General features: G+C 52.4%; 1 protein-coding gene and 1 long non-coding RNA gene across 2 annotated transcripts; one reads left to right on the top strand and one right to left on the bottom strand.

The window, feature by feature from the left end:
• The first annotated feature begins 593 nt into the window (after positions 1-593).
• On the top strand, positions 594-21,836 carry LOC132511390 (myosin-3). Its single transcript, XM_060134566.1, has 40 exons — positions 594-643; positions 1,281-1,492; positions 3,201-3,344; positions 3,785-3,941; positions 5,000-5,027; positions 5,394-5,502; positions 6,094-6,186; positions 6,872-6,935; positions 7,018-7,116; positions 7,960-8,063; positions 8,152-8,290; positions 8,905-9,023; positions 9,107-9,256; positions 9,971-10,141; positions 10,237-10,543; positions 10,658-10,728; positions 11,306-11,393; positions 11,478-11,595; positions 11,963-12,086; positions 12,175-12,311; positions 12,398-12,653; positions 12,845-13,087; positions 13,180-13,356; positions 13,466-13,611; positions 13,691-13,781; positions 14,173-14,562; positions 14,661-14,787; positions 15,861-15,979; positions 16,151-16,347; positions 16,718-16,901; positions 17,514-17,679; positions 17,967-18,091; positions 18,599-18,907; positions 19,023-19,226; positions 19,308-19,433; positions 20,308-20,478; positions 20,571-20,675; positions 20,841-20,936; positions 21,037-21,174; positions 21,694-21,836. Exons 2-40 carry the CDS (start codon positions 1,289-1,291, stop codon positions 21,718-21,720), a joined length of 5,823 nt encoding a protein of 1,940 aa, XP_059990549.1. The 5' UTR covers positions 594-643; positions 1,281-1,288; the 3' UTR covers positions 21,721-21,836.
• LOC132511391 (uncharacterized) lies at positions 7,305-22,468 on the bottom strand. The gene is made up of 2 exons (XR_009537610.1): positions 20,199-22,468; positions 7,305-11,101 (listed from the first exon to the last, which is right to left on the bottom strand). It is a non-coding gene; the product is annotated as an uncharacterized LOC132511391 (long non-coding RNA).
• Positions 22,469-23,510: the final 1,042 nt, after the last annotated feature.

Consider the following 23,510-nt stretch of genomic DNA (forward strand, 5'->3'; position numbering starts at 1 on the left):
GGGCCTGTCTGGCTTTGGTAAGGTTAGTTAGAGGCGGAGCTGGGCCTCGGGCCCAAAGGCCCACCCCGCTGCCTGCAGCACCGTCCTCCGGCCCGCTCTCCCCTCGACGCTCCGTGGGCCACGGCCTGCCCTTCGCCTCTCCGATCTGTGCAGAGGCCAGTGGGGTCGCCGACTACCCTGCCCTCACCTTCCCCACCTGCGCTGCATGCCTGGTGGGTGTCCGTCGGCCAATCTGAGATTTCTCCCTGTTCACCGAAGACAGGGGGCCTGATCCCGGCTTGGAACCACTGGCCTTTTTAACAGGGATTCTGTCCTTCCTGCCCAGTTCTGAATGGGAGGCACTGCAGACTGAGGAGGGTGCCGTGCTGGGCTGGTAGGAGCCAGGTTTGGGGCGGTTGGGGGCTTTTCCTACCTTCGTGGCTCACCTGTGGGTCACGTCCCATCTGCTCCTCCAGCTTGTCTCTGGGGTAAGACTCTTTCTAAGTTATTAGTCCTTTATCCTTATTTGGTTAGTTCATCAGGACCCGATTCAGAACCGACCCAGACACTCCCGTGTCCTGAGCTTGCTTTCTGCGTATTTATTGCAGGTCTGATTTCCCACGACTGCTGTTGTCCGCTGATCTCCCGTGGGTGTGACCCTCAGGTGAGGAAGCCGGTCGGGTCCCTTGGCTCAGAGGTCTCTAGGCTACCAGTTCCTCCCACCTCCGATGGCCTGGAGGGTGAGAGCCCTGTAGAGCTTAGACCAGGACAGGTTAGGCTGGAGCGGAGTGGAGAGGAGGCAGCACCTGGGGAGATGCTCTGAGTAGATGCTGATGTCAGATGCTGCTTCTGTTCTCAAAACAGAACCAAAGAAAGCAAAAGCCGGTTTCCTCCTGTGAGGAGGTAGCCACCTTGAGCCAGAAAGGTCCCCAAATTCCTCAGCTATTTGCCACTTAGCGCACTCTCTTTGAAGAATGGCGTTTATTTCTGATGGTGTTTATTTTTAAATCTTCCCTCAGCAACACCTGGGTTTTTGCAGAAGAGGAAAGTGAGTCCCGAGAACTGCACCCGCCTCTAGGGTCCCTTCGCCCGTCCGAGCCCCGGCTAATGGGGGAGCTTGGATTGCATACGCTCCGTGCCCTTTGCACAAAGTAGCTGCTCAATAAATATGTGTGCATTTGATTTTCCTGGGGGTCGATGGAGGGCAGCCTTGCTCCTGGGGCTCCGCCTTGAAGGGCTCCCTCCGGGGCAGGGCTGAAGCCTGGGGGCAGCAGGGCTCACCTGGTGGGTTCGCCTTCCAGCCGACGCCATGAGCAGCGGCACCGAAATGGAAGTGTTCGGCATAGCCGCTCCCTTCCTCCGGAAGTCAGAAAAGGAGAGGATTGAGGCTCAGAACCAGCCTTTTGATGCCAAAACCTACTGCTTTGTGGTCGACTCAAAGGAAGAATACGCCAAGGGGAAAATTAAGAGCACCCAGGATGGGAAGGTCACGGTGGAAACCGAAGACAACAGGGTAAGCCCCGTCCACACCCTCTGCAGGCCGGCCAGGCCTCTGTCTGCTCCCCATGGCTGCCCAGTCTGTGCGTCCGGTCCATACCCAGCCATCTCCAGACGTGGCTCTGGCACCGGAATGCCTCACCTGGCATCACCGCCTTAGCGTCCCAGGTGTCCTCGGAGGAAGCAGAGTGAACACTGGCCTCAGGTTGCACGGTGGGAGAACCACCTGGTTGTGGTTTGGCCAAAACAATCCATGTTCGGGTGCTTTTGTTAATGTTCGTGTCACTCTAGGTCAGAGGGGACCAGCCCTGTGCATCCCAGGGGTGTGGAGTTGGGAGTCCAACAGTAGGAGGACCTCTGTTAGAACACTCTCCTTTGGTAGCCTAGGTTTCCCCCTAATTCTTCTAGCAATAGCCATCTAACTAAGGAAGTAAGGAAAGCGAGTAAAGGATCCTAGTGGACCACAAGCTCGATGTGACATAGCAGCCTTCCCATATCATGAAGGCAATGAGCAGTGTAGCCCACTACATTCTGGCCCAGGTACTGTGGGCATGCTGGGAGGAATTCTGGACTTCAGTACTCTCTGGAATCTAGAGCAGAAGAATCTGGAAATGTTCTAAGAAAAGTTAAAAAAAAAAATGGCAGGGGGGGTGGTATCCAAAAGAGAAGTGTAAAGGAAATAGCGTCATTGGGTTGGATGTGAAGGAAAAAGGCACTGAAATTGTCCTGTGATGCTTGCAAGCACTGGAGCTCCAGAGGGCAGCTCTCAGTACATTTCAGATGATGGAGTTAAGAACGGGCTTATGAAGCCACAGGGAAACACGGAAGGTAGACCTGATGAATGACAATCTAAGATGTCTAGACCCTCACAGGGAGGGCTGATGGCATGGGTGGTTTAAGTGGATCTCTACTTAAAGGCAGGTTTTCCACTGCCTTGCCCAGAGGCGGGGTGGGGAAAATGACCATCTTCAAAGGAGGTCTCAGGAAGGAGGTGAGGGCAGAGCAGGGGAGAGGAAGCTGAGCTCCACGCCCACTATGCCAGGGTCCTCCAGCCCCGCTGGGCACTGGGGCAGGGGGCTTCTCTTGAGGGGAGCACAAAGGCGCCTGCCAGTGCCTGGAACCACCGCTCTGCCTCGTGGTTCCTCCTCCTGGCTTGTAACACTCCCGCCCCAGAAAGGGAGCGGGGCTGGTTCTCTTTCACAAGCAAGGGCCAGGGGGGGTGAACGGGCAAGATGCAGGGTGGGGGCTTGACAGCTGCTTCCAGAGAGCTCAGAAGGCCGGCTGACTCTGGGCACCGGCCTCCTCTTCGGTACCTGCCTCAGGAACACCAGTGGACCTGCCGTGTTCCCTGAGTAGACAGCAGAAACCCATGAGCTGCTGGGGCTGGGTTTCGGCCCAGCCGGCATCACGGAGCTGAGAGGTTCCCACTGGCACCCGCACCTGCGTCATCCCCGCACCCACCCACAGAGACCCTCTTCTCATTTCTGGCATCCTTCCCTCACCTCAGGCCCATCGGAGACGGAAAAAAACAAAAGCCCAAGTAACAGAAACAAATCCCATTCCATCACCACCACTGCAAGCCGCCCCCAGCCCCGTCTCCCTCCCTGTCAAACGGGCGTTTTCTCCAGCACCTGCTTCTTCTGATCTGGGCGTGGGAGACAGATAGCTGCAGGGGCAAAACGCACAGAGAAGCCCAGGTGTGCACTGTACCCCTTCCCTTTCAGACCCTGGTGGTGAAGCCAGAGGACGTGTACGCAATGAACCCGCCCAAGTTCGACCGGATCGAGGACATGGCCATGCTGACACACCTGAATGAACCGGCCGTGCTGTACAACCTCAAGGACCGCTACACCTCCTGGATGATCTACGTCAGTGCCCGCGTTTGCTGGGTTCCCGGGACCTCTGACGGGGTGGGGTGGGGCTGAGCTGCTTGTGGTGGGATGGGCTCTGGAAGGACTGGTGCTGACTGAGCTGCTCAGCAAAAGAGGGGGAATGAAAAGAAGAAAGGGCGACAAGAGTGATACAGGATGAGAAGGTGAGAGATGAACGGGGCAGGAGGAGAGCAGCTGGAAGGAGGGGCGGGGGCAGGCGAGGTGGGTCCGAGGCTGGGGTCCTGGCGCCGGCACCCACCAGCGGCGGGAGGTCCGTCACAACCCTCTTGAGTCTCAGCTGCCTCATCTATAAAGAGAAGTATCTTGCCTCCTTTACAAGTTTCTCGTAAAGAAAAGTGAAATAACAAAAAGAAGGTTTTACGTGTACAGGCACGCACCCACGCATACATACATATATATTTTTTACGCTCCCCCAGACCTACTCGGGCCTCTTCTGTGTCACTGTCAACCCTTACAAGTGGCTGCCGGTGTACAACCCCGAGGTGGTGGAGGGCTACCGGGGCAAAAAGCGCCAGGAGGCCCCGCCCCACATCTTCTCCATCTCTGACAATGCGTATCAGTTCATGCTCACAGGTAGGTTTCCAAGGAGGAAGCCTGGAGGCGGGGGGAGGGCTCAGGGAAGCTGCCATGCGATCCTGCACCCGCCCCGTCCAGCGTGCAGCCTCCATACAAAGGACAGGAGGGTGGAGGTGCTTAAAAAAGACGAAAGAGGCCACATATTTTAGGGGCTTGCAGGCCCTGGTGAGAAGTTTGGATTTAGTGCAAGCATGGGTTACCTCATACGAAACTGACATTTCTGTGGGCCCAAAGCAAAGACTGACAATTTCATATGGTTCAGCATAATACAGAGAGAAGCCCGTGGCTGGTTATAAGCGGGGGCTTAACCTCTCTGGGCCTCATTCTCAAAGAGGAGTCTCTTCAAGCTCCCACCTAGGACTAAACAGGATGGTGGTGGGAAACTGAACCGTGCAGTGAACTCTGACTGCTGGAGACATGGCGAAAAACTGGGAAGCTCTTTTTATTACAATTTTTTTTCTTGGACTATAGTTGATTTACAGTGTTGTGTTAGTTTCTGGTGTACAGCAAAGTGATTCAGTTATATATATATATATATATATTCTTTTTCAGATTCCTTTCCACTATGGTTTATTATAGGATACTGAATATAGCTCCCTGTGCTATACAGTAGGACCTTGTTGTTTATTTTATATACAGTCGTTTGCATCTGCTAATCCCAAACTCCTAATTTATCCCTCCCCCACCCCCTTTCCCCTTTGGTAACCATAGGTTTGTTTTCTACCTATGTGAGTCTGTTTCTGTTTTGTACATAAGTTCATTTGTATCACATAATCACACATAGGTGATATCATATGGCATTTGTCTTTCTCTGACTTCTCACTTAGTATGATAATCTCTAGGTCCATCCGTGTTGCTGCAAATTACACTACTTCATTCTTTCGTATGGCTGAGAAGTATTCCAGAGTGTGTGTGTGTGTGTGTGTGTATATATATATACACACACACACACCACCCACACACCTTCTTTATCCATTCCTCTGTCAATGGACATTTAGGTCGAGGAAGCTCTTCTTATATTGCTATCAACTCTATTTTATCTTTCCCTTTGGCAGATCGTGAAAACCAGTCTATTCTGATTACGTAAGTATCCAAGGTGTAGAGTGTTTTCATAGCTGTGGCCCTTTGTCCCCAGTGCAGAAGGGGAAGATGCCACTTGCTCTGTTTTGTTAATGAGAAAGTACCGAGAACGAAGTCTGTGATGCAAAGATGTGGGGCTGGGCGTTGGGGAGAGACGGGCAGGAAGGCCTGTGAGGCCTCAGGAAGCTGGAGCTCCCCATCCAGCCCGCTCAGCCGTGCCGGTCTCCCCCGGGGCCCCTGCCTCTCCGAGTGGTCTCACATTTGCTGGGAGGTGTGTGTCTGCTGTGGCTCGGGTGACATCTTAGGGGGCCAATTTACACTCACGGAACTTGTTTCTCTGTCTCTCTCTCTTTCGACTGCTCTGAATAGTGGAGAATCCGGGGCAGGAAAGACTGTGAACACCAAAAGGGTCATCCAGTACTTTGCAACAATTGCAGCGACTGGAGACCTCGCCAAGAAGAAGGACTCCAAAATGAGGGTATGGAGAGGAGAAAGGCTTGTTCTGCTTCCACTGCCAACCTTTGTCTTAACTTCAGAACGAGGGGGCACGGGGAGGCGACACCCCACCTCCACAAGGAAGGGAGAGCAGGCCAGGATTTAAAGTCTCACAGGACAGCCAGTTCTCCTAGACGACCCAGCATGTGGTTGATGTTACAGGACCAGACCCTGTGATTGCCTAGAAAACAAGCTTCTAAGGCTCCACTAAGAAAAGTCAGTTTGGGAGCAGCTCACATACACCAGAACCACACATACCAATTGGAGAGAACTGTAGTGTCTACTTGCCTTTCAAAACGAATATATTATAACAGTATGAAATGAACACCGATGACCTAGCTACCTGGAGAATCAAGGAGCTGAAGGGCTAAGTGAGGAGGTTTAGGTCAAGACACCCAGCTTGAGCCAAATCTAAGAATGGCAAGCGTGAGGCGTGCTGATGGTTTGGCTGGGCCCCAGATTGGAAAGCAGGGCAGGGAGGGTCTGGCGACCCGGGGCTGCAGGAGCGAAGGCAGCAGGTGCCGCGGAGCTCACTGTCGCGTGCGGCTCTTCCTGCCCCGACCCCCTGCTCCAGGGGACTCTGGAAGACCAGATCATCAGCGCCAACCCGCTGCTGGAGGCCTTCGGGAACGCCAAGACCGTGAGGAACGACAACTCGTCCCGCTTTGTGAGTTTGCACCGGCTCAAGCTGGGAGCTCCTCTGAGGCCCGCAAGTAGGCAAGGGCCCTGCTTCCAGGAGGCTGCAGTCCTGGGGGTGGACCGCGAAAGAAGGAAACAGATCAACAAGACAGTCTGGGACAAGGATTCCTTGGTAGACAGTGCAGTAAAGAGGGCGTGTGGTAGTGTAACTGTGAGCCAGGTCTCCTTTAGACAGGGCTGGCAGGGAAGCCCAAGATCCACAGGATGAGGACAGGGGACTGGCGGGGTCAAGGGACCTCAGAGGGTCCGAGGGGCTGCAGCGAGGCAGGCAGCATGAGGGGAGGTGGGGAGGGGTGGCAGGGAGCGACCTGGAGCCTCGGAGTCTGTAGGCCAGGAGAAGGGGTTTGGGTTTCATTCAGGAAGCTACTGAGGGATCCTTTAAGAGGGAAGTGATATGGTGTGATTTGCATCTTGAACACAATCTCTCTTACTTTGTTGACCATCTTGGGGGTGGGAGTGTAGGGGAGTGGCGTTTGGAGGCAGTGTGGAACAAGGGAATGGAGAAGGGAGACGCAGCCAACCGGAAAGAGGAGAGGGAGAGGAGGACATGCTTCACTTCAAATTACTGGGGAATAAGGTTCCCGTTCACATTACCCAGGAGGTGGGTAGGAACACCTGGAGTCACGGTACACCTGGTCTCCCTTCCCCCACAGGGCAAGTTCATCCGAATCCATTTTGGTACCACGGGCAAGCTGGCCTCTGCAGATATTGAAACGTGTAAGTAGATCCCTGGGATCAGATGATGTCTCGGGACATCAGGGGAGCAGTTTGGAAAACAGTCCTGTGTTTGTGTTCCTAGATCTGCTGGAAAAATCGAGAGTAACCTTCCAGCTGAAGGCTGAGAGGAGCTACCACATCTTCTACCAGATTCTTTCCAACAAGAAGCCCGAGCTCATAGGTGAGGACGTCCCCAGAGGGGTTGGTCTGAGGCATTTCGGCTTTTGGGTGAGTGGACCAAAGAGAGTTGTGTGTATGCACAGGTGACTCGGCAGCCAGCAGAGGAAGCTTGCTTTAGAAATGGGATGCGGCTGTTTTGACGGTGACATGCCAATTTGAAAAACGCAATCCAATGGACAGTAGAAGGCCGAGGCACAATTGGTTTATTCAGCTCTGGTTTATGGAAACTGGCCGAATGACCAAGCATGTAGTGGTCCTCTAGCGCCCCCTTGTGTTCTGGCACAGAAACCAACATTTCACCAAATGCTGAGGCCAACGCAAAATCAGATGAACCACCAGCTGGTGGATGTCCACCCTGCCCTTCGTCCCGCACCTAACAGGGGCCTCGTGCCCTTCTTTGCTCCCTGGCTGTGTCTGCTCAGCCTTCTGGGCCCAAGCCTGGAAATAGGCTGCAGCTTTTCAACAGGTTTTGGAAAAGACTGTGCTTCTACCAAATGATCTGTGCTTCCCTCCCTGTGGCTCTGTCCTGGCCCACACTCGGCCAGTTTTCCCGATTAACCTTTCCCAACCGACATGGATCTGCGCCCTTTGCACGCAAAGCAAGAGAATTTCAATATTCTCTCTGTGGTTCTTACCCTACATGGCCTGGGCGGGCTGCAGAGTCTTCCCTGGACTTCATATTCTGCCACAGCCTGAGTATCGAGAGACTGTTTAAGAGATTTCTAACTACCCTCAGCCTGGGCCCCAGCAGCAAAAGTCTCAGCTGAGGACGCAGAAGCTGAAAGCCCCTAGTGGATGTTTTCTTTGCATCCATGTGACCTCCTCTGAATGGTCATCATTGCAGAGCTGCTGCTTATTACAACCAACCCTTATGACTACCCGTTCATCAGCCAGGGTGAGATCCTGGTGGGCAGCATTGACGATGCGGAGGAGCTGCTGGCTACGGATGTAAGCAGACGGGGGGGGGAGGGGTGGGCGCGGGGCTGCTCCTCCATCACTGGGGTCAACCGGCTGACGTGCTGTCCTCCGATGCCAGAGCGCCATTGACATCCTGGGCTTCACCCCAGAGGAGAAGTGTGGACTCTACAAGCTGACAGGCGCCGTGATGCACTACGGGAACATGAAGTTCAAGCAGAAGCAGCGGGAGGAGCAGGCAGAGCCAGACGGCACTGAAGGTACCACGTCACCGCGGCGACCGCGCGGGCAGGGCCAGGGGGCGTCCAGCTGAGGTCGCTCGGGGCCTTTTTTTTTGCCGTACGCGGGCCTCTCACTGTTGTGGCCTCTCCCGTTGCGGAGCACAGGCTCCGAACGCACAGGCCCAGCCACTCCGCGGCATGTGGGATCTTCCTGGACCGGGGCATGAACCCGAGTCCCCTGCATCGGCAGGCGGACTCTCAACCACTGCACCACCAGGGAAGCCCCTCAGGGCCTCTTTTGAAAGCGCTTACTCCTCCTCCTGCCTAGAGAGGCGAACCTCTTCAGGGCTCAGATGCCTACAGGCACGGTTACTGACCCGTCTGCTGAATCACTAGAATGGTCCTGCCTCAGATACAGTAAGAAGTGACCAGGGTTTTCTGGAAGCCAGTGCCGCCTTTTCATAAAATCTATCATATTCTCTGAGTGACTCAGCTCCCACCGGCCACAGGTAAGCAGTTTAGAGACACGGAATGTAAACACATGAAGATGGGCTGAGCCGAGCGTGGAAACATCCGGATGACTTTCAGAGTGGCTCTTCCGCTTTGCCAAGCATCAGGGGTTTCCCTTGTAATCAGCCTTCTTTTCCTGCCAGTGGCTGACAAGACAGCCTATCTGATGGGCCTGAACTCTTCGGACCTCCTGAAAGCTTTGTGCTTCCCCAGAGTGAAAGTTGGGAACGAGTATGTTACCAAGGGCCAGACTGTGGACCAGGTAAGTGGCTGCCGCAGGCTGGGAAAGGACGCAGCACCCGCCGGCCGCTGCCTCCAGACTCACCGGCTGGCCCCTCCGCACAGGTGCACCATGCCGTGAACGCCCTCTCCAAGTCCGTCTACGAGAAGCTGTTCCTGTGGATGGTCACCCGCATCAACCAGCAGCTGGACACCAAACTGCCCAGACAGCACTTCATTGGCGTCCTGGACATCGCGGGCTTTGAGATCTTTGAGGTTTGTGTTATACTCGTTTGGCTTTGTGCTGGGGGCTGGTTTTCGTGATCCTATAGGCAAGATGTCAAGGCAGCCCACACGTCATCCAGCATCACATCTTGGAGGAAAACGAGATGGAGGGTGGATCAGGTAGAAGAGAACGTGGAAGGGTTTGTATTATTTTAAGAGGGAGGAAGGCTTGTGTCAAGTGGAATTTTAAAGACATCCTCAAACGGATAAAAGAAAACAAAAAATCAAATGCAATTACTGACAATAGGGAGAGCCAGAAACAGAGAAGAAGTTGACAATAAGCCAACCATGCGATGTTTTACATAAATATCCTACTGGCTCTGGGTTAGAAGCACATAGCCATTCATCGAAGCATATGTTTGGTGTCTGCCAGGGATAAGACTTGCAGGTGAAAAAAAGATGAGCTTGTAGTTTGTAGAGGACAACGAGAAGTACGTAAGGCACACAGAAGACCAACTACAGATAAGGCAGGCCGTGGCCAGCGCCCAGGAGAGGCCCAGACCGTGGACTCAGGAGAAGCATCTTCCAGCTGGAAATCAGAGAAGACTCCAAGGACGTGTGGTCTCCGCTGAGCCCAAGAGTGTGCCCATTCCTGAAAGCATAAATGAGCTGGCGAGAGCCCAAGACCATGAGGAGGAAGGCTGATGCGTGTTTGGTTTTGAAAGAAGTCTAACTTTTCATGTGAACCTTATGTTTTGGTGTTAGTACAACAGCCTGGAGCAGCTGTGCATCAACTTCACCAACGAGAAGCTGCAGCAGTTCTTCAACCACCACATGTTCGTGCTGGAGCAGGAGGAGTACAAGAAGGAGGGCATCGAGTGGGAGTTCATCGACTTCGGGATGGACCTGGCCGCCTGCATTGAGCTCATCGAGAAGGTACCTGCTGTGTGCACTCAGCAGCCGCCCCTCGCCGACCTGCTGCTTGACACTGCAGCTCATACCTGCCCCGTATGCACTCTGCCTTGGTCCAGCCGATGGGCATCTTCTCCATCCTGGAAGAGGAGTGCATGTTCCCCAAGGCCACAGACACCTCCTTCAAGAACAAGCTGTATGACCAGCACCTGGGCAAGTCCAGCAACTTCCAGAAGCCCAAGGCGGTCAAGGGCAGGGCCGAGGCCCACTTCTCGCTGATCCACTATGCGGGCACCGTGGACTACAGCGTCTCGGGCTGGCTGGAGAAGAACAAGGACCCCCTGAACGAGACGGTGGTCGGCCTGTACCAGAAGTCCTCCAACAGGCTCCTGGCACACCTCTACGCCACCTTCGCCACAGCAGACGGTAACAGACTCCGCGGGGTGCCTTGGACCCGCACTTTTTCACTCCACCAGCCCACGGGGCTGGAGCAGCTCTGCAGGTCTGCTAGCAGCACACGCCGTCTTTTCTTTCTTTCAGCTGATGGTGGGAAGAAGAAAGCTGCCAAGAAAAAGGGCTCTTCCTTCCAGACCGTCTCTGCCCTCTTCAGGGTAAGAAAGATACAGATTTATTTGCTTGTACTTGGTTTAAGTCATCTCAAAACGAGCAACGCAGAGATGCTAAACTTGACTCACTCAAGAACAGTGATGTGGTCTTAATCTGGTTACTGTCACTTAGGGAGGGTGAGTGGCAGTATGATGATATACAGATGAGGTCTAATAAATGGAGGACCAGAACTGAACTATTACTTTAAACGGCATCAGCTGCGTGTGCCGGCCGGCCTGGGAGGCGAGTCCTCAGTACAGACTTTCCGACTTGCCTGAAGGACACAGGCAGTAGCATGTCCTGTGCCCAATGGAGCTGGATACGCCTCTTGAGTTGATTTCAGAGGCATTTTGTACTTGGTTAGTCTCTGGTGGTTCACTGTGAAGCAAAAGTCTGTTTTATCAGTTATTCGCCTACACTTCTAGCCAAAAGATTATTAAAAGAGAAAGTTAAATAATACCTTTATTCCTTAGAATTTATGATAAATTTAAAATACATACCTTACTTTTTTGTTACAATATATCTCCGTGTCTGTAAAAGCCTATAGTAGGCTCACTATCAAATTTAATCTTTTTCTTTTAGGAAAACCTGAACAAGCTGATGTCAAATTTAAGAACAACCCACCCTCACTTTGTGCGCTGTATAATTCCCAACGAAACCAAAACCCCAGGTAAGACACCCGCTGGCTCTGAAGGTGGCACTCAGGTTTTAGGAGGTTCTGTGTGAAGCTGACGTTTGTTGCTTCTCTTCTCAGGGGCCATGGAGCACAGCCTTGTCCTGCACCAGCTGCGCTGTAATGGTGTCCTGGAAGGAATCCGCATCTGCAGGAAGGGGTTCCCAAACAGGATTCTCTATGGGGATTTTAAACAAAGGTGTGTGATAAAAATGTTCTATTTGCTTCTTGAGAAGATGTGTAAATGCTGGAACTTGAGAGGGAGGAATAGTAGTATGAAAAGACCCGTTTCAAAAGAACAGCTATGGACTCCACGTAGCCAAGGTATACAGTTTTCTCCCACATTTTCTCAGGAGCTTATCTGATATACAACACGTCAGAAAAACACCTGGCCTAAGAGTCAGTAGGCCTAGATTCTAGGCCACTATCTGGCCTGTGACCAAGAGCAAGCTTCCCTCTCTCTCTGGACCTTGGCCTTCTTGCCTCTTGGAAGAGAGGCCTGAACTGGTTTCCAAAGTTCACGTCTTTGCTAATGGTCTACGATGTTTCTGTGTCCACAACGGCAGATACCGAGTGCTGAATGCCAGCGCCATCCCTGAGGGGCAGTTCATCGACAGCAAGAAGGCGTGTGAAAAGCTGCTGGCATCCATCGACATTGATCACACTCAGTACAAGTTTGGACACACCAAGGTACTGCATCAGCTCTGACAGATGTTGGCGGGTGGTCCCCGTTAGACTTCTCCGGAAAACTGACTCAAGTCATCCTTCTCCCCTCAAGGTGTTCTTCAAGGCTGGCTTGCTGGGAACCCTGGAGGAAATGCGGGATGACCGCCTGGCCAAGCTGATCACCCGGACGCAAGCTGTGTGCAGAGGGTTCCTCATGCGCGTGGAATTCCAGAAGATGGTGCAGAGAAGGTCGAGTGGGGTCTGTGCTCAGACCTGAGCTCTTCGGGAGAAGTGGGGAGTCTCTCTTAGAAAAACACTGATGTTTTGTTTTTTAGGGAGTCCATCTTCTGCATCCAGTACAACATCCGAGCCTTCATGAACGTCAAGCACTGGCCCTGGATGAAACTCTTCTTCAAGATCAAGCCCCTCCTCAAGAGCGCAGAAACCGAGAAGGAGATGGCCACCATGAAGGAAGAGTTCCAGAAAACTAAAGATGAACTCGCCAAGTCAGAGGCAAAAAGGAAGGAACTGGAGGAAAAACTGGTGACTCTAGTACAAGAGAAGAATGACCTGCAGCTCCAAGTACAAGCTGTAGGTGTTTAGGAATTTTTTTAAAACTTTCCTTCTAGATTTGATTAGTTAAGAAAATGACTTCTGGTGGGAGTTTTGCTTTTTAGTTGCGATGCTTCGTAAAGGACCTCATATATAACAAAATACTGGAATGTCACAAATCTTATCTTTTAACCATTAAAGGAAATGATATATTTTTTTCTTTTTTTAAGGAAAGTGAAAACTTGTTGGATGCAGAGGAAAGATGTGATCAACTGATCAAAGCCAAGTTCCAGCTGGAGGCAAAGATCAAGGAGGTGACTGAGAGAGCTGAGGATGAGGAAGAGATCAATGCTGAGCTGACGGCCAAGAAGAGGAAACTGGAGGACGAATGTTCGGAACTGAAGAAAGACATAGATGACCTTGAGCTGACACTGGCCAAGGTTGAGAAGGAGAAACATGCCACAGAGAACAAGGTGGTACACTCTCTGTGGGCCCTTCCAGCTTGATGTGGTCAATGCAAACCCGACTTGATCTCTTCTTATAATTGCCTGTGGCTTCTTCTTAGGTTAAAAACCTTACTGAGGAACTCGCTGGTTTGGATGAAACCATTGCAAAGTTAACCAGGGAGAAGAAAGCCCTCCAAGAGGCCCACCAGCAGACCCTGGATGACCTCCAGGCTGAAGAAGACAAAGTCAATTCCTTGAGCAAAATCAAGAGTAAACTGGAACAGCAGGTGGATGACGTGAGTAAAGGATGCTAGTCGGGAGGCCTGGGCCTCAGGGTGGGAAGAGCCCCCGAGAACCCTCTGGTGCAAAGCATTTGTTCTCAAAAGGAAACGGTGCCTTTTGCAGCTGGAAAGCTCCCTAGAACAAGAAAAGAAGCTTCGTGTAGACCTGGAAAGGAACAAAAGGAAGCTTGAGGGAGACCTGAAGCTTGCCCACGAGTCCATATTGGATCTGGAGAATGACAAGCAACAGCTGGATGAAAGGCTCAAGAAGTGCGCCCTGAAACCACCGAGTTCAGCTTTCCAATTCCCGGGTATTTGGTCTTCACACGTTCTGCATTTCCCTTCACAGGAAGGATTTCGAGTACAGTCAGCTGCAAAGCAAAGTGGAAGATGAGCAGACTCTGGGCCTGCAGTTTCAGAAGAAAATCAAAGAGCTACAGGTAGGAGGCGTTTGGGACTTTTCTTTCACACGTGGTCACGTACAGTGGGTGGGGGGTGTCTATTGCACGTCATTAGAGCGAAGTGGGCAGGACCGTGGGTCTCCTTTCTGCTAGGCTGACACAGTAGTGATGAACAGTTTTTCCGTAACTGTTGACAAAGCACATAACTGAAGTATTTGAAGTCCACGTGCAGTTGGAATGGACTATATCCTGGGTGGCCGCTGCAGGGGTAATGCCTGTGTCGAGGCAGGAAAAACTCGTGTCAGAGGAAATTTGCAGCATTGGTATCGTTCGGGGAGCAGTCCGAGAGCGGTTTGTCTAATGGGAGAGGAAACTAGCCTGGTGTTGACACTGGAAGTCAGGAGTGTCGTGGGGCGGCCTGCCCTCACAGGCCCGCATCGAGGAGCTGGAGGAGGAGATCGAGGCAGAGCGGGCCTCCCGCGCCAAAGCTGAGAAGCAGCGCTCGGACCTCTCCCGGGAGCTGGAGGAGATCAGCGAGCGGCTGGAGGAGGCGGGCGGCGTCACATCCACCCAGATAGAGCTCAACAAGAAGCGGGAGGCCGAGTTCCTGAAGCTGCGCCGGGACCTGGAGGAGGCCACCCTGCAGCACGAGGCCACGGCGGCCACGCTGAGGAAGAAGCACGCGGACAGTGTGGCCGAGCTGGGGGAGCAGATTGACAACCTGCAGAGGGTCAAGCAGAAGCTGGAGAAGGAGAAGAGTGAGTTCAAGCTGGAGCTCGACGACCTCGGCAGCAACGTGGAGAGCGTGTCCAAGTCCAAGGTGCGGGGTGGGGGGCGCCTCATCCTCAGGTGAGGGGGACCCTGCGTCCTTCCCCCCTGATCGCTGACTCAGCTTCCTCCCCCTTCTCAACCCTGCAGGCGAATCTGGAGAAAATGTGCCGCACTCTGGAGGATCAGTTAAGCGAGGCCAGGGGCAAGAACGAGGAATGTCAGAGGAGCCTGAGTGAACTGACCGCACAGAAGGCACGTCTGCAGACGGAGGCCGGTGAGCGCCGGGAAACGGCGGGGGCGGTGCCTCCTGGACACCCACAGAGGGCAACTGGTCAGAACGAAAGGCAGGGTTTGTTTGGGGGAGGATTTCTAGGGAAGCAGATTTTCAGGAGAGAGGCAATCAGAATAACCCACGAAAGCGCCATTTAGAATGTCCCAAAGGAGGAGAGCACTGAAAGTTCAGTAAGAAGGAGAGAGACATGGACTGGAATGAGGAGGGACCCAAAACACCACCTGCTTCAAGCGCTTTCAAAATTAATGTAACCCTGCCTCAAAAAGAACCTAGAGGGCAGAAGTGGGACTAGGAACCAAGTCCCATGGCTTTTCTACTTCTCACTGCACAGTAATGCAGATTCGTTGTCTGCAATGGAGCATTTTAAACAGTAAAGAAAGAACCACGGCCAATTTGTATAGGCTCTTGGTGTGTGATAAAAATACAGGGGAACATTATCCGGGACTTCCACCTAGAAAACGTGGCTCCCCCCACGCTGGTCCTCCAGCCCATCATCACAGGTGAACCAGTCCTTTGTAGCAGCTCGACCGAGACAGTGACAAAAAGAAGGTCAGGGGCCACTTCTACCATGATCTTGGGAGTTCACCCCTGGAGTCCGAAGGTCTCTCCCCCACCTTCTTTTTCTCCTGCCTCTACGTAAGCATATAAACCAGAACCACCGTAGCCACCCAAAAATCCAGCTTCAAACTACTGAAGCTAGAAGTCCTAAGGAACGCAGCGAAGAGATGCAGTATTTCCCCCAGTGATAAATCAGCAAGCTGCTGGAAGCGCCAGCCACTGAAAGGTCTGATGGGAGTGTTTAGGTGGTGAGGTTTTGGTTTACAATTCTTCTTAAGTTTTATGGACAAAAGTTACTCCACGCTTCTGGAATTTTACAACAGTATCTTACCAGGGTGTGCTTTCAGTTTCCTCTTCACGGACACATCCCTTCACCCCCAAGAAAGGACCACACCTTGTAATTTACTCTCTCCCCAGATCTCAGCACAGTGCCTTACATACAGTAGGAACCTGGTGAGTGAGTGAATGAAGTGAAAATATTTCCCTTCTGGACGCAGGTGAGCTGAGTCGTCAACTGGAAGAAAAGGAGAGCATAGTATCGCAGCTTTCCAGAAGCAAGCAAGCATTTACCCAGCAAGTAGAAGAGCTCAAGAGGCAGTTGGAGGAAGAGAGCAAGGTACGTCCGCAGAGGGAGTGCTCCCCGACCTAGCCTTCCAGTACCACCTGCAGAAACAAAAGGCAGCTCTACTCATAGGTGATGACAGCGGGAGCACACTTGGATTGCATCACGCACACGGCACTAAAATGGTCATCCACTGGGGCCTCTCCTCTGTCCTGACTTTTGCAGGCCAAGAGCGCCCTGGCCCACGCCCTGCAGTCCTCCCGCCACGACTGTGACCTGCTGCGGGAACAGTATGAGGAGGAGCAGGAAGCCAAGGCTGAGATGCAGAGGGCGCTGTCCAAGGCCAACAGCGAGGTGGCCCAGTGGAGGACCAAATACGAGACGGACGCCATCCAGCGCACGGAGGAGCTGGAGGAGGCCAAGTACACAACCCTATCTGTCTTCAGAAGAAATAGAACTCCTAGATGATCAAGTGACAGAAGGCACCGACTTTAGAACTACTCGCGAGTGAATTTGTTACGATGTTTCCCCACCTTCTATGTCTTTTAAGGCAGTTCTGTGCCAGTAGAGGGAGCCGGTGTTAGCACATTTCATTGACACAAACGACTTTGACCTTGGTTAGAGAAAAGGCAGGTTATTGGTCACTGGTTTTTAGCAGACAGGAAGTTCTCCTGGGCTTATGAAAGGAAATCGGCGTTTGAATCACATAAATTAGTGATTCCAACTTGGTGAATAGTGATGTTCAGGAGGATTGAAACTTAAAGCATCTGCTTCTCTTTCACATTCTTCAAGGAAAAAGCTCGCTCAGCGCCTTCAGGATTCCGAGGAGCAGGTTGAGGCGGTGAACGCTAAGTGCGCTTCCCTGGAGAAGACCAGGCAGAGGCTGCAAGCAGAGGTGGAGGACCTGATGGGCGATGTGGACAGAGCCAACTCCCTGGCTGCCGCTCTGGACAAGAAGCAGAGGAACTTTGACAAGGTGTGGGGTGAGCTCCATGCCGGCTGAGCACCGTGACACAGGGGTACCTGGTGGTACCTGACTGCCCCAGTAGCAGTGTGACCTCAGGCAAGCCCCTGAAACAGAACGGGAGTGGGATGCAGGGGGGGGGGTCCCTTTCAAACACTGTCAGTGGAAACAAGCCACCGCCTCCAGTGCTGTCCAGTCCCGAGCGTTTTTGTACCCCCACACGGCTGGTCTGTCTGGGGGGCTGATGTGGGAATCCAACTCGGGTCCCACTGCGAGCCTTTGTGACAGCGTCCCCTTCAGTATGACAGGTAAGGTTGCTTTGAAACAAAGTTTTAATGAAATACTTAGAAGTACAGGGCCGTTTTCATACTGGGAAAGGGCAGTTCGGCCCAGCTAATTCCTTCTCAAAGGATCCACTTGCTTTTCATCGAGGGCAGTTGTTACTGACCAGTGACTGATCTGGAAATCTTGGTTAGCCAGCAGTCAGGAACAAGGGGCTAGGCAAGCGACATGGCAGAGGCGGCCCCAGCTCCCAGACTGCTCCCCCTCGCGGGTGTACTTAGATAGAAACTAGCCGAGAGGCGCTCGTCAACAGAGGTGCCGCCTTCCTCCCCGGTGCTGCAGGTGCTCGCTGAATGGAAAACCAAGTGTGAGGAGAGCCAGGCAGAGCTGGAGGCATCTCTGAAGGAATCCCGCTCCCTGAGTACTGAGCTCTTCAAACTGAAAAATGCCTATGAAGAAGCCTTAGATCAACTTGAAACTGTGAAACGGGAAAATAAGAATTTAGAGCGTAAGCAATTTGTCTGAAATCCTGCTTCATGCTATTGCCAGAGCGTGGGGCTGGAGGTCCGTGACTGCAGGACCCAAACCCCTACACGAGAATCCGTTACTGCACACACAGGGAGTGTTCAGATCCGAGGGGTTGTTTCTGAGTCTCTCTATATACAGTATCTTATCTCTAGGAAACAGCATCCTTAGAACTATGATAAACTAGTTAAAAGCATTCGGTTGGTGCTTACTCTGCCTGGAAAACTGCACGGAGAACGTTCCGAGGCAACCAAACCTCTTTCTTTGCAGAGGAGATAGCCGATCTCACAGAACAAATTGCCGAAAACGGTAAAACCATCCATGAACTGGAGAAATCAAGAAAGCAGATCGAGCTGGAAAAGGGTGATATCCAGCTGGCCCTCGAGGAAGCAGAGGTGAGCAGAACGCCGGCGAGGCACTGGCCTGGAACAGAGACTATGATGGTGGGGCTCCAGCTTGGGAGGCCAGGCGGCCCCGATCTGGGTCTGTAAAGTCACAGTCCTAACGCCGGCCCCTTTCCTATCAACGTGCATGGACTAATACCTGTGAATACCTGTGAATTATCTTGAACTTACTGGAGAAAATCATTATGTTAAGATAGGTCTAAAAATGAGATTTTACAAAAATCTTAGATGAATTCAAAATATCTATAAAGTGCCTTAAGCGCCTAAGAAATGTGATGATTTAAATGTTATTGTTTGATAGTATAATAAAAACAAAGTGCAATGAAACATCTTATTTCTGCACTGAAGGTAAGTTAGGGATTTTTTAAAAAAGAGTTTTGAATATTGCAGAGTTAAAATTACAAACATTCTATTGAAGGTTTTTTTGCCCCAAAGAGTAGCGTAGCAGGCTCTCTCCCATCACTGGTACCATTTCTGTCTTGTTCTTGTTCTTCAAAGGCCGCTCTTGAGCATGAAGAGGCCAAGATCCTCCGAATCCAGCTGGAACTCTCACAAGTGAAATCAGAAATCGATAGAAAGGTGGCCGAGAAAGACGAAGAGATCGAGCAGCTGAAGAGGAACTACCAGAGAGCAGTAGAGACGATGCAGAGTGCCCTGGACGCCGAGGTGCGGAGCCGGAACGAGGCCATCAGGATCAAGAAGAAGATGGAGGGGGACCTGAACGAAATCGAGATCCAGCTGAGCCACGCCAACCGCCAGGCCGCAGAGACCCTCAAACACCTCCGGAGCGTCCAGGGGCAGCTGAAGGTTTGCGCACTCCCGGTGGGAAACCTCTCCCATTCTCAGACACGCCAGCTGTCGCCTGGGCTCATGGTCCTCAGGCCTCAACTTCAGCCGGACGTTTCTGTTACTGTCTGGCCAGGATACCCAGCTCCACCTGGATGATGCTCTCCGGGGCCAGGAGGACCTGAAGGAGCAGCTGGCGATCGTGGAGCGCAGAGCCAACCTGCTGCAGGCCGAGATCGAGGAGCTGCGGGCCACCCTGGAGCAGACGGAGAGGAGCAGGAAGACAGCGGAGCAGGAGCTCCTGGACACCAGCGAGCGCGTCCAGCTCCTGCACACCCAGGTGGGGGAGGGGAGGGGAGGGGGGCGGGGCGGGGCCCCTGCGCTCGGGCGCGCCTGGCTAAACCCCCTCCTCCCGTCCCAGAACACCAGTCTCATCCACACCAAGAAGAAGCTGGAGACAGACCTCCTGCAGCTCCAGAGCGAGGTGGAGGATGCCAGCAGGGACGCGAGGAGCGCTGAAGAGAAAGCGAAGAAGGCCATCACGGACGTGAGGCTCCTCCCTGCCCTGCGTGGCTGCCAGGATTGCATTTCATCCAAGCCCCCTTCCTCTCCAACCCACTAGACAGGGTGGGGCCTTCCCAGGGCACATGTGGTGTGAGTTCTGCTCCAGAAGCACTCCCCACCTCCCCGGACAGTCAGCATGTCTCCTCCCGCACGTTTAAACAGTGGACATGAGAAATAAGGGAGTGTGGATAAAAAAAGACCAGAAGGAATTATATTCCTTTCTTATGCCCTTGGAGAGGTATGCTCTTCTTTCCTTCAACGTATGACTGATTCCGAATATAAAAATGAGACCCTCAGACGTCAGGATCCCACCGAATGTCACCTTACAGGAAGCTGGCTTCCCTCCCACCGGCACCCAGCCTTCCGGCTCCAGCGGCCTTGGTTCTGGGCTCGTGGCCCCCACAGCGCCACCTGCTGCTCGATGGAGGGCACAACCTCGTGACGATTCCTCCCTGCTTGCTCAGGCACCCCCAGTTCCCTAGAGGCCTTCCCTTAGCCCCATTACCCCACACCCGTGATGCTAGGTTACGAACTCAGAATTCTCTAAGTCACGGGTTGGTGATAATGGTGATAAGGAAAGAAGGAATCTCCTTGGAGCTAGGGAGGTCCCAAGGAGGCCAGTTTAAGAAAGGGAAGAAACTATTTCCCATCCAGCCCTTGAAGGTTTCACTTCTTAGTTTATGCTACATGCCTGGTGCAGCTCTTCTCAGATCCCATGGTGGAACAGTGGGCTCAGTCATCCCGTTACCTATTGTCCTTTGTCATCAGCATGGCTCTGGTCCTCCGGGTACCCAGATTTCAACAGCTCCAAGCACTTGACCTTGGTCTGCATCTGAGTGGGATGATGTGCTTTTCAGGCGGCCATGATGGCTGAGGAGCTGAAGAAGGAGCAGGACACCAGCGCCCACCTGGAGCGCATGAAGAAGAACCTGGAGCAGACGGTGAAGGACCTGCAGCACCACCTGGACGAGGCTGAGCAGCTGGCCCTGAAGGGCGGGAAGAAGCAGATCCAGAAGCTGGAGGCGCGGGTACTTGCAGGACAGGCCCCAGCCTACACAGAGCTTTCTGGCCTCTCCCGTTCGTACTCCAGCCCCAGACTAATTTACACACGTTCCCCCAGATCCGAGAGCTGGAGTTTGAGCTTGAAGGGGAGCAGAAGAAGAACACCGAGTCTGTCAAGGGCCTGAGGAAGTATGAGCGGCGGGTCAAGGAGTTAACTTACCAGGCAAGTGGAAAGAAACCCCACGGGCATTTCCTCTGTGAAGTGCGAACACCCTCCCGGGTCCTCTCTCCAGAAAACAGGGAGAAATCCTTTAGCCCCAGAGAGAACTGGGACCTCTTGCATCCCTGCCGGCCCCTGGCTAAGTCTGTCCCATGTTCTCTCTTTCAGTGCGAAGAGGACAGGAAGAACGTGGTGAGATTACAGGATCTGGTGGACAAACTTCAAGTGAAGGTCAAGTCCTACAAGAGGCAGGCCGAGGAGGCTGTAAGTCCGCAGGACCCCAGCACAGCGCCTGGCCTGTTTCCCCCTGCGAGCCCCAGAGCGGCGCTCGCTGATCGTACCCGCCCCGGCTCTTTGCTTTTAGGATGAACAAGCCAACGCTCATCTCACCAAGTTCCGGAAAGCTCAGCATGAGCTGGAGGAGGCTGAAGAACGGGCCGATATTGCCGAATCTCAAGTCAATAAGCTCCGCGCGAAGACCAGAGACTTCACCTCCAGCCGAGTAGGTGGCCCTGCGGCACTGGGTGGGGAGGGCGATGCAGCGGGAGGTGCGGCCCCCCCCCCGGGGAGGAACGCGCCGTGACGGACGGGACTTTGGAGAACCTTCGACTTTAGGACTGGTCAGTCTCGGGCTCAGGAAAGGAAAGGATTTGCTTAAAGCCACGTAGCTGGCGTAGAGCCCGGCTAAACCCCGGTCTGTGAGTCCCAGTAGAACACCGTCCTGAAAAGCAGCGAGCGGTTCCTGCGTGGGCTCGGGCGCCCTCTGCCGGCCGCCCGCCGTCTCTGCGCCCACTGTAGGTGTAGGTTCCTAGATCCCTGGGCTATTCTGAGGACCAGGCTCTCAGGCTGTGGGGTGACTGCCGCCACGTCGGCACTCGTGTATCCGCCTGCGATCCAAGGAATATCCCGTGTCCCGCTGAAACAGACAAGCAAGCAACCCCAGATGCTCGCTGGGAGGGGGCGTGGCCGGAAATGCGGCTCTGCCATCTGACAGAACTCAAGATGCCCACTTTCTCCCCAGATGGTGGTCCATGAGAGCGAAGAGTGAGTGATCCTACGCTGGAACAGGACAGAAAATATGCGAAATATGTATTTTCATGGTTCCTGACCCTTAATTTCCATGTGATTGCTTTTCACATGCAATAAATTTTGCTTTGTTTTCAATTTGGGGCTGTGTCATTGTATTTGTTTTCTCTTCCCGGTGTGGAAATGGTTCGTTGGTGGTATTTATGCCCAATGTTGAAATCTCGGTATGCAGATGACTCAATAAAGTCATTTGGCCTATTTTCAGGTGCATGTATGTGGGGACAGGGAGAGACTGCTTTTGGTTTAAATTTGAGATTAGGGCAGAAATAAAAAGTACTCCTAGGTTAACCACTGCTTTGGTGGGAGGAGGGGGAGATTGTCCAAAGAGTCATCTCCCAACTATGACAAGGGGGACACACGAAGGTTTGGTTCAGGAAAGCCCCGTCTCAAGTTGAATAGGGTTTTAAGGCAGAGGCCAGAGTCCCCCTACATCTTCTCAGAGAACTACCCTGGAATCTAACAAAAGTTTGTCAGGCAGCTCCACACAGTGCCGTGCTAACTAACTACTAGGAATACACAAATGAGTAGAACAGCATCTGGTCCCTCCAAGAACTCGCGGTAAATCTACCACTGAGGTGCTGGGAGAGCTGGACAGCTACATGTAAAAGAGTGAGATTAGAACACTCCCTAACACCATACACACAAATAATAAAATCAACGGATTACAGACCTAAATGTAAGGCCAGACACTATAAAACTCTTAGAGGAAAACATAGGCAGAACACTCCATGACCTAAATCACAGCAAGATGCTTTTTGACCCACCTCCTAGAGAAACGGAAATAAAAACAAAATAAACAAATGGGACCTAATGAAACTTCAAAGCTTTTGCACAACAAAGGAAACCATAAGCAAGACGAAAAGACAACCCTCAGAATGGGAAAAAAATATTTGCAAATGAAGCAACTGACAAAGGATTAATCTCCAAAATATACAAGCAGCTCATGCAGCTCAGTATTAAAAAAAAAAACCCGGGCTCCCCTGGTGGCACAGTGGTTGAGAGTCCGCCTGCCGATGCAGGGGACGCGGGTTCGTGCCCTGGTCCGGGAAGATCCCACATGCCGCGGAGCGGCTGGGCCCGCGCGTCCGGAGCCTGTGCTCCGCAACGGGAGAGGCCACAACAGTGAGAGTCCCGTGTATCGCAAAAAACAAAACAAAACAAAAAAACAACCCAATCCAAAAATGGGCAGAAGCTCTAAAGAGACGTTTCTCCAAAGAAGATATACAGATTGCCAACAAACACATGAAAGGATGCTCAACATCACTAATCATTAGAGAAATGCAAATCAAAACTACGATGAGGTATCACCTCACACCAGTTAGAATGGCCATCATCAAAAAGTCTACAAACGATAAATGCTGGAGAGGGTGTGGAGAAAAGGGAACCTTCTTGCACTGTTGGTGGGAGTGTAAATTCATACAGCCACTATGGAAAACAGTATGGAGGTTCCTTAAAAAACTAAAAACTACCATATGACCTAGCAATCCCACTACTGGGCATATACCCTGAGAAAACCATAATTCAAAAAGAGTCACATACCACAATGTTCATTGCAGCTCTATTTACAATAGCCAGGACATGGAAGCAACCTAAGTGTCCATCGACAGACGAATGGATAAAGAAGATGTGGCACATATATACAATGGAATATTACTCAGCCATGAAAAGAAACGAAATTGAGTTATTTGTAGTCAGGTGGATGGACCTAGAGTCTGTCATAGAGAGTGAAGTAAGTCAGAAAGAGAAAAACAA

The sequence above is a fragment of the Lagenorhynchus albirostris genome, chromosome 20 (genome assembly GCF_949774975.1).
Source record: "Lagenorhynchus albirostris chromosome 20, mLagAlb1.1, whole genome shotgun sequence".
Lineage (NCBI taxonomy): Eukaryota > Metazoa > Chordata > Mammalia > Artiodactyla > Delphinidae > Lagenorhynchus > Lagenorhynchus albirostris.